The sequence below is a fragment of the Hevea brasiliensis genome, chromosome 16, assembly GCF_030052815.1.
Source record: "Hevea brasiliensis isolate MT/VB/25A 57/8 chromosome 16, ASM3005281v1, whole genome shotgun sequence".
Taxonomy (NCBI): domain Eukaryota; kingdom Viridiplantae; phylum Streptophyta; class Magnoliopsida; order Malpighiales; family Euphorbiaceae; genus Hevea; species Hevea brasiliensis.
In genome coordinates this window covers 52,573,319-52,590,042 of record NC_079508.1, presented here as the reverse complement: position 1 = coordinate 52,590,042, position 16,724 = coordinate 52,573,319, and the positions used below count along the sequence as shown (strand labels likewise).

The 16,724-nt window shown below is 33.8% G+C and overlaps 1 protein-coding gene across 1 annotated transcript; it reads left to right on the top strand.

Moving 5' to 3' along the window:
• The first annotated feature begins 10,720 nt into the window (after positions 1-10,720).
• Positions 10,721-11,515, top strand: LOC110648962 (uncharacterized). The gene has a single exon (XM_021803340.2). It carries the CDS (start codon positions 10,721-10,723, stop codon positions 11,513-11,515), a length of 795 nt encoding a protein of 264 aa, XP_021659032.2.
• Positions 11,516-16,724: the final 5,209 nt, after the last annotated feature.

The window sequence follows — 16,724 nt, the reverse complement described above, 5'->3', positions numbered from 1 at the left end:
AAGAAGAACCATGAAGGAGAGCTGAGCTGATGTGGAGTGAAGGAGTTGAAGTTTAACTTATTCTGTTAATTAGTTTTAGATTATGTTAGTCAGTTTTCAAGTTAGCTTCTGTTAGTTACTGACTTGTATATAATAGATGATTGATTAATGAAAGATCAAGATTTCAGTTCCACTTTCATTTCTCGTTATGGTATCAGAGCAATAGTTATTATTCTCTTGATTCTTCTCTATTCACATATCTCAGATCTATTCTTCGACAGTTATTTTTTTGTTGATATCAGTTACTTTGTTCATCTGATCTTCTCTGCTATGGCTATTGAATCCACCATTCCTTCACAAAATCAAGTTCCTAATCACTTGACCAATCCATCAAATCCTTTCTTTCTTCATCCCAATGAAAATCCAACTTTGGTGCTTGTTTTGTCACGACCCAACCTATGGGCCGGATCGGCACTAGGACCTGGGCCAGCCTAAAGCCCCCGAGGCCCGTAGTAAGCCTAACTGTTCATTTACCCAATTCTAAGGCCCATTTGGGCCCAATTTCAAGAAACCAAACGGACAGAGTCCGGCCATAAAATGGACTTTCCAATGGGGAGTTTTCGACTCACCCGACCTGTAAACATAATAAATACTCAATTGGGGAGCTCAGCTCACCCTCCACATACTCATCAGCATAAAAATAAATGGAAGCTCAGCTCCCTCATCCAATCCATCAAACATGCATAGAATATTAAGTTTACAGGTCCAAAATAATAATTTAGTTTACAGACCCAAATCAAATAAACATTTCTAACACATACGGAAATTCTAAGATTTAACAAGTTTATACAAACATTAGTAATCGACCTGCGAGAGAGAAAGCAGGTTAACCTAAAAAATATCCTCCTGTGGCCTGGAAAATTTTTTGAACAGGAGTGAGCGTTCGACTCAGAGAGTAAAATATCAATTTTACCCATAATCTCTATAACTATCTAAAACTAATGCACCCTGTAGAGTGAAATGCAACATCAACAACATTTTCACATCATAACATCAAAAAGGTAATTTGGAGCACTCACACACCCTGTAGCATCAATCATAATATATGGGAGCTGATCCCCTATACAGCTCTCTTAAATCCAACCTAGTGCCAGCGAAGAACTCAAGCCGGACTTTCGCTTAATAAACCAAATCGAGGGTCCCAGCGAAGAACTCAAGCCGTGACTACCCCTCGAAGGATCGGGTCCCAGCGAAGAACTCAAGCCGTGACTACCCGTCCTATCCATAGTACACACCACATCACACGCACGCCAACGCACGCACACTGCTCCAAATTACCACAACAACATCCATGGCACTTTAACAGTTATCAATGCAACATAAATCGTGCCTAGAGTTTAACTACATAAATATATGCATATAAGTGATGCATGGGCATGCTTGAACATATAATAATATCGAAATTACAGTTAAAATTAATATTTTACTCACAGACTTGACGATGGTCACTGAGGCGGCTGGGCGGAGGAAGAAGGTCATGTCCGGCTCACGACAATTTTATTATAATCATTTAATAAATTTGACTCAATACAAACAAAGAAAAAGACCAATACGTCCTAAGTCGTGCCGAAAATTCGGCAGAGTCTCCCCTATACCTAGGACCTACCCAACCTGCAAAAGGGCTCAAAACACACTTCTATATTCACAATCCATATGTCCACAACTCAATCACATCACACAGCCCCTCCTGGGCCCACCAAATCAATCATCCATCACAACATGTAAAATTTCAATTTAGTCCCTATAATTGACCATTTTTGCAAAAACTGCCCAAATAAGCTCTAAAAATTCTAAAACTTTGCCCCGCGGTCCTTAGCAATATTACTAGGCTATTGAAAAAAGAATCATAATTTTCTAAGCTATCACGAATATTTTATGGATTTTTAATCCTATTTAAGCACTAGAAAATTACGAAAAAGCAAGGTTCGGGTTTACCTTTGCCGATTCCGACTTTGGGGACGCGCTCGGGACGTCTGACAATGGGGGGATAGCCAAAACCTCGATCCAATTCGGAGACTTTTCCGGTAACGGGTCTGTCTGGCCGGAAATTCACAGACCCGGACAACTGTCGAATTTCCGCGAATTGAGGATACCTACACGAAGCCCATAACACGGGGGTTAGTACATAAATTTTTCAGAATTTTCTAAGCTCATTTAATGCTCGGAAAAACACTGCGAAGTTCCGTGGGACCCACCGAAAAACGGTGTCGAAAAATTTTGAAATTTATATCCCCGCGAAGCTCTCGACGTGTGGAGCGCTCTGGTACTCTCGGTTTTCTCGTGGGATTCACGGTTTTCGAGAAATCTAGCCCAAAAGTCGAAATGGGCTAAAAACTTCCCGAGCAAAAATTGGACAAACCGCTCAATGGATTTCGGCGTTCTTGGTGTCTATGGAAAGCTCTCGCCGAGTAGATGATTTTAGACACAAGACCCGGTCCAATTGGTGGCCGGATCGGCCGAATTTTGGCCGGGGAAGCCGAAACGCCGCGCGCGCGAGGGAGGGAGTTCGCGCGCGTTTTCCGGCCGTTTGGAGCTGCGGCTGGCTGGCTGGGGAGGCTGGGAGGCGGCGCCGGTCGGCTGGGGTGGCAGGGGGAGGTGGCTGGCCGGCGGCAGGGGCAGGAGGAGAGAGAAAAGAGAGAGAGAAGGAAGAGAGGTCGACGCGCGCGGGGAAGGAAAGAAGAAAAAGGAAAAGGCCGGTCCGATTCGACCGGTCCGATCCGGTCCTGTTCGATTCAGCTGGTCCGATTCAAGATATAAAATTTTGAATTTTTACTCTGCCTCGGGACCGAAAACGAGGTCCAAAAATTTTGAAAAAATTCTAGAAAACTCAGAAAAATACGTAGACTCCAAATATATTTTTAGTTTTGCCACGTGGTCTTTAAATTAATTTTTAAAAATCATCAAAGTTTATATTTTCGGAAAATCGAACCCGATTTTTAAAATTCGAAAAATCTCAAAAAAAATTCCTAAAATTTAAATAAAATTAAAATACCAAAAATGCTCATAAAATTTAAAATTTTGGGGTGTTACATGTTTCACCAGTTCTTACTGGTTCCAATTATCATTCTTGGGCAAGAGCTATGAAGATGGCTTTGCAATCTAAGAATAAAGTGAAATTCATCGATGGAACATTGAGAATGCCAGCAAGCACATATCCATTATTCTCAGTGTAACACCCCTATATGCATAGTCCTGTACATTTCACTGTTCCAATGACCGGTGTCGGTCTGGACAATTAAGAAGATTAGAACTACATTTAAGTCACTTAGAAAAGTCCTGAATAAAAATTAATAGTGATTCCTAGAAGGTAAAATACAAATAAGAAAAATAAAGTATAAAAGGTTAAATGAGCCGGGGGTCACAGCGATGGGTAACCATACTAGGAAGTAACTGCGAGGTCAATTGTAACCCTAATTTCGTATGGGGCATTGTGACACCGTAGTCCTAAAAATTATTGTGAAGCTAGTGAAAATGAGAGAATCATAGAAAAGAGTTTAGAAGTAGGTCAAATAATTATATCAGAATTTTGGAAGATATACAATATTATTGGTAAACCGGATTAGACCGACGAGGGGCAAATTGATCAATTCGCCTAATTGTCCAATAAAATGTAAGAAATTAAAATTTCAAAATGTAGATTTAAATTGAAGAAGTTATAAAAAAAATAAAGGAAAAGAAAATTAAATTAAAAAGACTTATAACATCATGATGATGATGCCAAAATAACTTCATAAATAATTACCATTTAATTATTTATTTGACTAAGTCAAAATAAGAATAAATACACATAAATGAAAAAAAAAATTGAAAATAGAGTCTTCTTCCTCTTCATTGTCATGGCCTTTTTCTCTCTCTCTCCCTTCCTCACTTAACTCCTCCATTAAAGCTTAGTTTAAACTTTTCAAAACCCAAAAAAATCAGCCATAAAAATTTTAGATTTCTTAGTAAAAGCTTCTTTTTGAGTCTTGAGTTGGAGATTTGAGCAAGAAAAAGAAGAGGAAAATTAGAGATTGAAGCTTGAGAATTCTACCAAAGAGGTTAGTAGTAAATTTTCAATTTCTATCGTTATATTCATGCTTAAGCATCTAAATTAAATTAGAAATTGTGTACAATCAAACAAAAATAATAGATAATGTGACTAATGGAATCCGACCAGCTTTTGGGGAGAGATGGATTTGATGAGTTTAATTGAATTAACTATGAATTGTGATGTGTTAAGAGGTTGAGCATGGTTAGTGAAGTGAGTTTGTATAAATTGTGCAAATTACAAAATTAGGGTTCTTAACCTTAGGCAAATTGGGGGAAAATTTGGCATTTTTGAAATTGAAGCAAATTGACCTAATTTATACTTAAAATGGTCAATTGGGATCAATTAGAGTGTGTTGGAATAGTTAGTTTTGAAAGAGAATGCTGGTTGGTAGAGTCCAATTTTGGACAGCCAGACCATGGTCCACTTAAAGGACTAAAATTGAAATTATGCTACTCCAATTGGTGTGAGGCCAATTGGAGATGAAATTAGACACATAATGCCACAAATTTTATGTGGAAACCCTGCCCTGAAAATGACTTTAAGTTAGTAAAAAATTAGGTCAAACCCAGATTAGGCACACTGCCACTGTACAGAAATGACCAAATGAACAGTATTTGTTCATTTGGTCATAACTTGGTGTAGAAAGGTCCAAATGACCTGATTTTTATACCATTGGAAAGATATGACATAGTACTATAACTTTTATGAAGAACACAAGCTCAAATTCTCCTTATAACTAAGTCAATTTGCCACCCAAAATTAGGTCACCAAAACTGCCAGAACCAAGAATTGCCCAGAATTTTTGAGTTGTTGCCAATCCAGCAAACCTGAGAAAAATAGACATAACTTGAGCTACAAAACTCTAAATGGAGTGATTCAAAAAGGAAATTAAAGCTAAGACAATAAGGAAAAACTTTGATGAAGGAATTTAACCAAATTCTCACTGTAGCAAGACCAATGGAACAGTAGAAAACAGTGACCCAAAACTGAAAAAAAAAAAATCAATTTCTCTTAGGAAGCTTTGAATTTAGAATGAAAATCAATGCCAATAAATTTGACACCCAAAATATAGTATGTGGGTGCAATTAGGGTTAATATACCTATTAAAGATGAAAAAGTCAACATTTTGACTTAAATAGTAGAATGAATAGTAACCCTATAACCATAAATACAAGAATTCATCTTATGAGACCTAATAGGTAAATTTAGTAGGTAAAAATGAAATTATTGTTGGATTAATTCCTAGAAATAATTGAAGGGGTATTGAAACACTTTAAAATTTTGTATTTCAGTTGGAGAGGAGCTACTCAAGGAAAGAGGAAAAATTAGATTAGATTAAGACAACCAAAGAGGTTTGTGCACAATTAGTTTTCAATTGATAATGTTTTGCATATTTCATTTGATTAAATGATTTTTTTTCTTTATGTATTATGTTTATCAAGTATTGAATTTATTTCAATAATTATTGAAATTTTTTACGGTATAAATGAGTTTAGTTTTGGAGAATGATTAAGTTATGATTTTGTTTCAACAATTATTGAGTATTATTGTGGATTGAATAAAATTGGCTTTGGAAAATTATAATTGAAATGCAATTTGCATAGGAAATGAAAAACTTTACTTTGAATTGTGATTGGCATGGAAAGTATCGATTATTGAAATTGGCATTGAAAATGAGTTGTATTATAAGTTTATGCTCACAAAAAGGGGCAATGAATTTTATGATGTTATTTTGATATCTCACTATAAATGCTCGACATGGTTATTACCCATCCCTCATTTGTTGAGGAGACAATGGTGTTAGCTTTGTTTTGATTACCATGGTACGTGCACATTGATGATTAGATCTTCCTCTCATCAGATGATAGATCTAAATTGGAGATGGCCCTTTCGGAAATTTAATTATTATGGTATTATGGATGGAATGTGCATGACTCGATCTCCCCAACCATAGGGAGTGAGAATCACTTTGAATATGGCCCTTACGGATTAGTCCTGCATAGTTAGTAAGATTAAGAATGATTTTTGGAAATGAGCAATGGTGATTTTAAAATGAGATTTGTGCATAATGGTTTTAAAAGATATTAATTAATTTAGTTGATCTCTATTCTTCTTATGTTCTTCCTTATTTAGTGAAATTTACTATTTATTTCTATAAATTGATGGGATTATTTTAAATGTTTAATTATGATTTGATAAATTGAGATTATTGTTCAAGGTCATTTAAACAAAGGATTAATATTATTGGAAGCTCTCATTTTGATATTAGGAATTATGATGAGTTTAAAGATTTCCAAATTTTTTGTTATAATTTTGTTAATGTATATTGTATTACATTTTAAATTATAGTTGTGCACCACTGAGTTCACCGCTCAGCGATAGCTTTATATACTGTCACAGGTGAAAGAAAGGATAGAGCAGCTAAGTGAGATCACTTGAAGCTGGACCTTGTAGACACGTTGGGACTATCTTCGGGTATATCCTAAGAATACCCTTGTTGTAACATCCCTATATGCATAGCCTGGTATATTTCATTGTTCCGATGATCGGTATCGGTCCGGACAATTAAGAAGATTAGAACCATGTTTAAGACACCTAGAAAAGCCTTGAACGAAAATAAATAGTGCTTATTAGAAGGTTAAGTATAAATAAGAAAAGCAAAGCATAAAATGTTAAATGAGCTGGGGGTCACAGCGAAGGGTGATCTTACCGGAAAGTGACTGCGAAGTTAGTCCTAACCCTTCTTTTGAACCATAAATTGTGACGCCACGGTCCTAAGGACTATTGCAAACCTAGTGGAAAAGAGAAAACCATAGAAAAGAACTGATAAGTAGGTCAAGTAATTAGGTCAGGGATCCAAAAGAAATATTGAATTACTTGTAAACTGGGTCAAACAGGCGAAGGGCAAATTGGTTAATTCACCCCTAGAGGTGACTCCTGACCTAACTGTCTAATAAAATCGAAGAAATAAAAATTTCAGAATAGAGAATTAAATTAAAAAACTATTGAAAAATTTAGGGAAAAGAAAAAAATTGAAAAATGGCTTATTTACATCACACAAACGACATCACATATGATGTCACAATTAAAATTAATTTCCCCAAATAACTGGCCAAGTCAAAAAGCAATTTAAATGCACAAAAAAAATGTCATCTTCTTCATTTTTCCCAAGCCGTCACCTCCTCTTCCTCTCTTTCAAAATTTTCTTTTACCTCCATTAAAGCTTAAATCAACGCTTTTAAACCCCCAAATTTCTATTAATTTCCTCAAATTAGCTACTTAAACCTTACTTTGGTGACTTGAGAAGAAGATTGAGCAAGAAAAGTAAGGAAGAAAAGGGAGGAATTGGAGAATTGGAAATCAAAGTTTGAGGTTAGTGATCAAACTTGAATTCTTTTGTTGAATTATGTTTTTAGTTCAATTAACTTAGAATTTAACTTAAATACAAACAAAATAATTATTGAGGACCAATTGGGAATTTCGGCCAGCATTAAGGAGGATTGAAAATTCTTGAATTTGATGGAATTGAAGGATTAATTGAGGTGAATTAAGTAGGTAGATCAAGAATATACAATTTAATTGTATTAAATTACACAAGTAAAAAATTTAGGGTTCTTGAGCTTTAGAAATTGAGAGAAAAATTAGAGAAAATAGTCAATTGATGCAATTGATCCTAATTGAGGTTAAAAATGTTTAATTGGGACCATTTGTGATGTGTTTAAATTGGTAGAAAAAAATTGCAATTCGGATTGGTTAGGGTTCCTATTCTGGCAGCTTGACCTAAGTCCCTTTGAGAGACCAAAACTGAAATTTTACCAATCCAATTGGTGTGAGGCCAATCGAGAATAAAAATAGACACAAAATAACACATTTTTCATTTAGAAACTATACCTAAAAAATGACATTAACATAGTGAATAATTAGGTCAAATTTGGATATTATTCACTGCCACTGTACAAAAATAACTAAATAAATAGTATTTGTTCATTTGGCCATAACTTGGGCTAGATATGTCAAAATGACTTGATTTTTATGGCATTGGAAAGATATGACATAGTATTACAACTTTTATGAAGAACACCAACCCAAATTCTGCCCATAACCAAGTCATTTTGCCACCCAAAGTTAGTTATCCAAAACGCTAGAACCTAAACAAGCCCAGAATTTTGGGTTAAACACTAATCCAACCAACCTTATTCAAATAACTATATCTTGGGCTACAAAAATCCAAATGGAGTGATTCAAAAAGGGAATTAAAGATAACACAATAAGGAACAACTTTGATGAAGGACACTAAGCCAAATTCTTATAGTAACCAAACTAATGGAACAGTGCAAAATAGGGCATAAAAACTAAAAATTTGAAATTGTCATTAGGAGACAAAAAAATTTGAAGGGGCAACCAAAACCAATAAATTAGGCACCCAAAATGTGGTATGTGGGTGTCATTGAAATTCTCATACCTATTAAATATAAGAAAGTCAATATTTTGACATGAATAGTAACCCCGAAATACAAATTTTAAAGAATATTAATTTAAGCATATTAGGATTAGAAATAAGTAGATGTAAATTTATTGTTGAATTTATTATAAGTTGTGATACTAAAATGCTGCAAATTGTGTATTTCAGTTGAAAAGAATACGGAGAAAGAAAAGGAAACATCGAGTCAAGGCCTAGAGGCGACTCGCACGAGGTTTGTGCACAACATAGAATTTTTCTGTAAATTTTCCTTGGCAAATTGTTTGAATGAATAAATTTTGACTTATTTGTATTAGAAAATTTTGATTTGATGGAACAATATGCTTTTGACCTAAATTGTTGGAAATTTTAGTGGTATGTGATGAATTGCAAATAAATGTTTAGAAAATTATTAAAATAGTTTTGAAACTACAGTGTCATGACCATATATTTGAATGCCTCACTAGCGTGACTAGTGGAAGGAAATAGTTTTGAATTCCCTCTCTGGCTGAAGTGTTAAGGTGTGTATCAGTAGAGGAAGAAATTTGAATGGGTACCCATAGTTTGAGCTAGCTAGCCTTTGTATGCCTCATAAGCCTCTGGCTATTGAGATGAACACTATATTGATGACATGATATGACTGTGTGTTTTTATAAAGTTTGTTTCGTGACTTTTGAAACGAAAATACTTTGATTAAAATTTAAAATTGTATTTTACATCTATTTACTGATTTCATCATTATAATTGGATATTTGTGATTTAATTATCATAAAGGAGTATTTTTAGTATGTTGTGCACCACTAAGTCATTGTACTCAGCGATGGCTTTTTATTGCTATCGCAGGTAGAGAGACTAGTAAAGCAGCCGAGTGAGCTGTTGAGGATCATAGTACTACCTTTGGATCTTTTGTCGGGTATTACATTATACCCTTATTGTACATATTTATTTTGATGTGTATGACTGTATGTACATGTTGTAAATTAGTCTTGAGCAGTTGTACAGAACTTGTAATAATATTATTTTGGATTTTCTGATGTAAATTTAGACTGATGAATGTAAATCAATTTTTCTTTAATGGAATGTAAATGAAATTATTTAGCATTATTTTTGAAGATATTTGAGTTAAAAATTGACTTGAATTGTGGAGTTTGGGAAAAATTTTGATGAATTGAGCTATGATGGTGGTTGATTTTAGTGAAGTGCATAATTGGAAGTGTTTTCTACAGGTGAAAATTTTTTGTTTTTCTCAATTACAGCCAGCACTCTGCCGAAATTTTTTCAAAATTTGCGAAAAAATAAAAATGGACAAAAATTTTACATAACTTTTAAACTTCAATTAAATGTTTTTAATGCCTACTAGAAATGCTCACCACTTTCAAAAAGTAAAAAAATTATTTTAAAATCCCTTGTAGTATATTTAATGAGTTATCGGTAGACAGAATCTGCAATTCATTAGGTATACTACAGGATCATGTTATGCCTTACAGAGGGGTAAGGTGTGACACTTGTACATTAGATTTTGATGTAATCATGTAATTATATGTATTTAATTTCATTTGAGTAGTTGTATAAACTCTTTTATAATATTATCTTGAAATTTATTTACTCATAAAGCTTTGTAATACAAATTTTAGTACTCCAATGAATGTAAATATTAATTTTGTCACTTCAATGAATGTAAGTATTTAAATTTTTTTCTAAGTTTTATGAATGATAAATTATTTTCTTTATTTTGGAAATTGAATTTATGAGAATGAGATATTTCAGTGTTTGATTTAGTTCAACTTCAATTTGATTATATTGAAATGTGGATTGGGCTTGGTTGTGTTGATTAAATGGAGTTGTAGATTTTATATTCATTGGAAGTGTTTTTCTGCAGGTTTGAAGAACTATTTTTTTTAAAGTTTAGCTGGCACTTTGCCGAAATTTTTGTAAAAATCCGCAAGAGTTTAAAAATGCTTAATTAATCCTAAAAAGATTTATGACAGATATTAGATTTGAAAAGAATTAAATTTTAAATTTTTATCACCACGCCAGATTGTTAAATGTATTTGTTTTACCAAAATTCCTTATAATATATTTAATAGATTATTGGTAGGTGAAGTACAGTAATTTATTAGGTATACTACGGGATCATGTTACATCTTACAAGGAGTAGGGTGTGACACTCAGCTTGGGAAAGATGCAACACTATGGTATTATCTTGGATAACTCATTCTTTATCACATTCTATTGCACAAAGCATCTTGTGGATTGATACTGCTATAGAAGTTTGGAAGGATCTCCAAGACAGATTCTCTCAAGGAGATATTTTTTGCATACTTGATCTTCAAGAAGAAATTTATGCCTTTAAACAAGGTGATCTTTCTGTCACAGATTATTCCACTCAATTAAAGATTATATGGGATGAATTAGAGAATTTCAGGCCAATTCCACAATGTTCTTGCCCCACTCATTGTTCCTGTGGTGCTCTTACTACTGTCAAAACCTATAGACACAATGATTATGTCATTAGGTTTCTAAAAGGACTGAATGATCAGTTTACTACAGTCAAATCACAGATTATGTTGCTAGAGTCTCTACCTTCAATTAATAAGGTGTTTTCCTTAGTGATTCAACAAGAAAGGCAACTGAATTCTGGATTACTTATTGAACCTAAAATTTTGGTGAACATAACGAATAATTTTCAGAATAATGTGCTTACACAGCAAAGTAATTTTCAAAAGAATGTGTTTGGGAAAGGTACTGCTGTTGAATCAGTGAATAACAGGAAATCTAGTTCTCAGAATGATAATAAGGTTTGCACATATCGTGGCAGACCAAGGCATACAGAGGAAACATGCTATAGAAAACATGGATTTCCACCTGGATTCAAATTTAAGAATTCATCTGGTGCTGTTATCAACAATATTTCCTCTTATCAGACTGAAGATTCTAAAGGTTTTGATTCCAATGAAAAATCTGCTACTCAACCTTTACCACAATGAAGTCTTGAAAACTCAGGTTTTGCTTTTACTCATGAGCAATGTCAATGTTTGTTGGCTTTAATTCAACAACCAGATTCTCTCAAACCCTCGCATCTCACCAATCAAATAAGCACCAATCCAGTATTCAATTCCACTATGGCCCAGCCCTTAGGTATTCATTTTAGTTTTGTGTGTTCCTTAAATCCTAATCTATGGATCTTGGACACAGGAGCCACAGACCACATCACATTTTCTCTTTCTTGTTTTACTACTTACAAAATGATTAAACCAATAACTGTAAAATTACTAGATGGTAGTCAAATTTTAGCTAACTTTTCTGGCACAATTCATTTTTCTCTTTCTCTTGTTTTAACAGATGTCCTTTATATTCCTGAGTTTAAATTCAACCTTATATCTGTTACCAAACTCACTTCTACCTTACATTGTTCTCTAATTTTTCAATATGATAAGTGTCTCATCCAGGATCTGAATACCTTGAAGAGGATTGGTTTAGCTGAAGTTAAAGATGGTTTGTATGTAATGGTAGAACCTGCCACACCTGTCCTCTTTCCATCTGCTATAATAAATACCTCTGCAATTCTTCCATTCTCCAAGAATCTCAACCTTCTTTCAATCTTTGGCACTACAGACTTGGACATCCATCACAAGCTATATTACATATCATCCAGAATAAAAATCCTTTTGTTACATCAATTTTAGAATAGGTTTGTGATGTTTGTCATCTTGCTAAGCAAAAAAAATTACATTTTTCAATCAGTAAATCCAAAACTACAGCAGTTTTTGATCTTCTACATGTAGATATCTAGGGTCCCTTCTCTGCAACAGCCATTCATGGCCATAGATATTTTCTTACAGTTGTAGATGACCATTCTAGACATACATGGGTGTTCTTAATGAAGAATAAATCAGAAACTCAGTCTTTACTTCAATCATTTTATGCTTTTGTAGAAACCCAATTTTCTGCCAAGATCAAAGTTATAAGAACTGACAATGGATTAGAATTTAATATGTCTCAATTTTATGCTTCTAAAGGCATAATTCATCAAACTACTAGCGTAGAAACACCTCAGCAAAATGCAATAGTGGAGAGAAAGCACCAACACATCTTGAATGTAGCTATCGCTTTACTTTTTCAAGCTTTTTTACCCAAAATTTTTTGGTCTTATGCTATCTTGCATTCAGTTTATTTGATCAACAGACTTCCCACTCCTGTTCATCAAAATCAATCTCCATATGACGTACTTTACCACACCATTCCTGATCTTGATAACCTTAAAGTTTTTGGCTCATTATGTTTTGCCTCCACTATTACTGCACAAAGATCAAAATTTGACCCCAGAGCAAAGAAATGTGTGTTTCTTGGTTTTAAGAGTGGCACTAAAGGATACATTTGTTTGATCTTCATTCTAGAGAGATTTTCATTTCTCGAAATGTGATTTTTCATGAATCGGTTTTTCCATTTCATTCACAACCTCATTCTTTATCTTTTTTTTTTTCCAAAACCTATGCCTCAAAATAGCACTCTTCCCCATTATGATTTTACTGATCCTCTTGCTAATTCCTTACAACCATCTTCATCACAGTCATCTACTCCATCTATTGTTCATAGACAATCTTGCAGAACGAGAAGGAAGCCTTCCTATCTCTAAGACTACCATTGCAACTTATCCTCTTCGACTTTAGCTGCTAAAAATCCAAGTATTCTTTATCCCCTTTCCAATTTTTTTTCTTATACTTCTTTATCTCCATCATATAAAAATTTTGTTGTGAAAACCCATATACATTTATTATTATTTTATTTTAATTAGCTAACAATAATTTAATATATTTATAAAAATATATATATATTTTATTAGATGGTCTGCTTATTTATTTTTAGATATATATATTTGAAATTAAATATATATCTGCAATTTGAACAACCCAATTCAATAATAACTCTATTTCCATTCTACACTTAATAGAACTCTTGAAATATATATATACCATAATCATCTCTTCTGCTAAACTTTGCTCTCAAAACCTGTTTGTCATCTCCTTTATCTATCAAATACTCTCAACAGAGAATCCCTAAAATTTTACTTCTTATTCATTACATTCGATTCTGTTTTCAAGGTAAGAATTCTCATTCCTTATTCAATAATGGGTGAATCTAATTTTATTTTATTTTTTTGATCTGTTACAACTACTCTAAAACAATTTATTTTCGACCATTGGTATTAAATTGGATTGATCATAATTATTATTAGATAATAATTGATTATTATTATTATTATTATTATTATTATTATTATTATATATATATATATATATATAACTGTTCATCCACATGCACCTCGTCCTGTCCTCCAACACAAATCCAATCCGCGTCCTGTCCTCCACCACAAATCCAATCCGCCACAAATATATATATATATATAAATAAAAGTTATTATATTTTATTATTATTTGATATTTTCTTTATATTTTAGGTATGTAGGAGATTCAAATATTCATTCTGTCAGCTGAAATTATCTCTCTTTTATTGAATCTAGCTATTATTTTGGAGGTTCCAGGTGAGTGGTAATTATAGTACATGGCACCGTTTTTGTCCCTTTAAAAATTTCTTAGCATTAAGTTTGTTATTAAATGAAATTTTAAATCAATATTTTAACAATGATTTTATATGTGATTTTCTAGAGTTTTATTTTATTATTGAATTTTATCTCGATTTTGATTAAATAATTGATTTTGCCAACTATCTCTGCATTAGATCCATTAGGATTCTGGGAACAGGCCTTTAATGTATTTATATTGATTGATATTTAACTATAAAATTTACCGATGTGTTACTGAATTGATTTGAAATTGATTTAAGATTGATTTGATTTTATTGACTCTTTGAAACTATTGAAATACACTATTGGAATTGCACTATCAGTTATTATTTGCTATCTGAAATTTTTTATTGATTTTGATTGATTCGTACAAATTGATTTTCTATTTTGAATTGGTACCTGTGCCCAGTATCTGTTTCTGTTATCTGGCCCCGCCGTGTGGACTATCACGGTATTAGGTTGTATTGTCGAGTCATGCATCATTGCAGTTTATGATTTGCATTAGTATCATATGCATTGATATCTGTGAAGGAGGAGGAAGGTATCTGATATCTGGTAGCGCGCTTACCATCTGACCTTTGGTGATGTGGGGTATCATCACCCTGGTGCACTGCACCATAAAATTTTTATTGAATGAATTTCTTTTATATATATGTTTTGTGAAGTTATTTTATTAATGATTTTGACAGCATGAGCATGATTTTATTGAATAGAAAATTTATTGTGAAATTAATCAAGCGTTTGTCTGTTCCTATTCCGTTGTGTGCTATAATTATCATTCACTGAGCATCTAGCTCAAACCATATTTTCTCTGTCTGTTATCTGTTTCAGATCAGTAGAATTCTGCAGCTGATCCAAATATTCAGTCCATTCTCTGGAGAGGGACAACTTTGATTTGTTTTCATGGTATGCCCGAATTCATGTTTTCTCGGGCTAATAATTAGTTTAGTTTATTGAACAGTTTAAGTTTTTATTGAAATCTGTAGAGACTCCGCAGTTTACCTATGGGATATTTATAATGTTTATTCAGCATTTTGTTTATTTGGATTTTGTCTATTTTTGAGATTAGTAAGTGACAATATATTTATTGAAGATACTCTGATAAGGCTTGCATGATTTAAGAATACTTAAATTATGCGCCGGTCACGGTTCAGAATTTTGGGTCGTGACAAAGTTGGTATCAGAGCTCGGTTGAGGTCTAGTAAACTTGCGGAGTATAGGATCCTTAACGTCTTTTCAGTTTATCATTGCTTCAGATATCTGCGTCCTTCGTACTTTTTCACCTGTCTTAATTTGGCTCACATTTTCAAATTTAATGCTTGTTTATTAAAATAAATAGGTGCCTGGGTCTATTAGACGTAAGAGGAGAACTAAGGCCAAGGGTCTTAATGGTGCAAACCTTGATCCAACAAGGGAGGTACCCCCTCAAACTATTAATCAGACATCTGAATAGACGCCTATGGCTAAGACTGGGGCACAACCATTCCTTTGTTTCTCCACACTTTTCCATGATATTTAGTACACCACCTACTTTGTTAGAGTATCCTTTATCTGTATCAACACCTATGAGGAATGCAATAGGCACTGATATGGTGTATAGGGGATGTATAGTTCACATTGGAGATGCGGAATTAGCTGCAGATCTTGTTTCTTTGGATATGTTTGAGTTTGATGTGATTTTAGGCATGGATTGGTTAGCCACTTATCACGTTTCATTTGATTGTCATAATAAAGTTGTACTCTTTAAAATTCCTAGGGAGGCAGAAATTCAATTTCAGGGAGATCGCAGTATGGTCTCTAGTAATCTTATCTCTATAGTGAGTGCTAGACGATTATTACGAAAGAGGTGTTAAGGGTATCTAGCTTATGTTAGAGATGTTCAGGTAGAAGGTGTAGGTTTGGAGAATGTTACAGTGTTTAAGGAGTTTCCTGATGTATTTCCAGAAGATTTATCAGGTTTACCCCCGGAGCGAGAGGTAGAGTTTGGTATAGACTTAGTTCCTGGAACTGAGCCCATATCTATGCCACCTTATCGTATGGCACCTGTAGAACTTAAGGAGTTAAAGGAGCAACTACAGGACCTACTAGATAAGGGGTTTATTCGCCCTAGTGTTTCTCCATGGGGTGCTCCTGTGTTATTTGTACGAAAGAAGGATGGGTCTTTGAGAATCTGCATTGATTATAGGCAATTGAATAAGGTAACTGTACGTAATAAGTATCCTATTCCACGCATAGATGACCTGTTTAACCAACTTCAAGGTGCAATGTATTTTTCCAAGATTGATATTTGATCTGGGTATCATCAATTGAGGGTCAAGAAAGAAGACATACTCAAGACGGCCTTTAGGACTAGGTATGGACATTATGAATTTTTTTGTAATGTCTTTTGGTCTTACCAATGCTCCGGCAGCTTTTTATGGATCCCATGAACAGAGTTTTCAAGCCTTTCTTAGATCAATTTGTTATAGTGTTCATCGATGATATTCTAGTGTACTAAAAGAGTAAGGAAAAGCATGAACAGCATTTGAGAATTGTCCTTCAGACCTTACGAGAACACAAGCTATATGTCAAGTTCTCAAAATGTGAGTTTTGGTTAGATAGTGTGGCTTTCC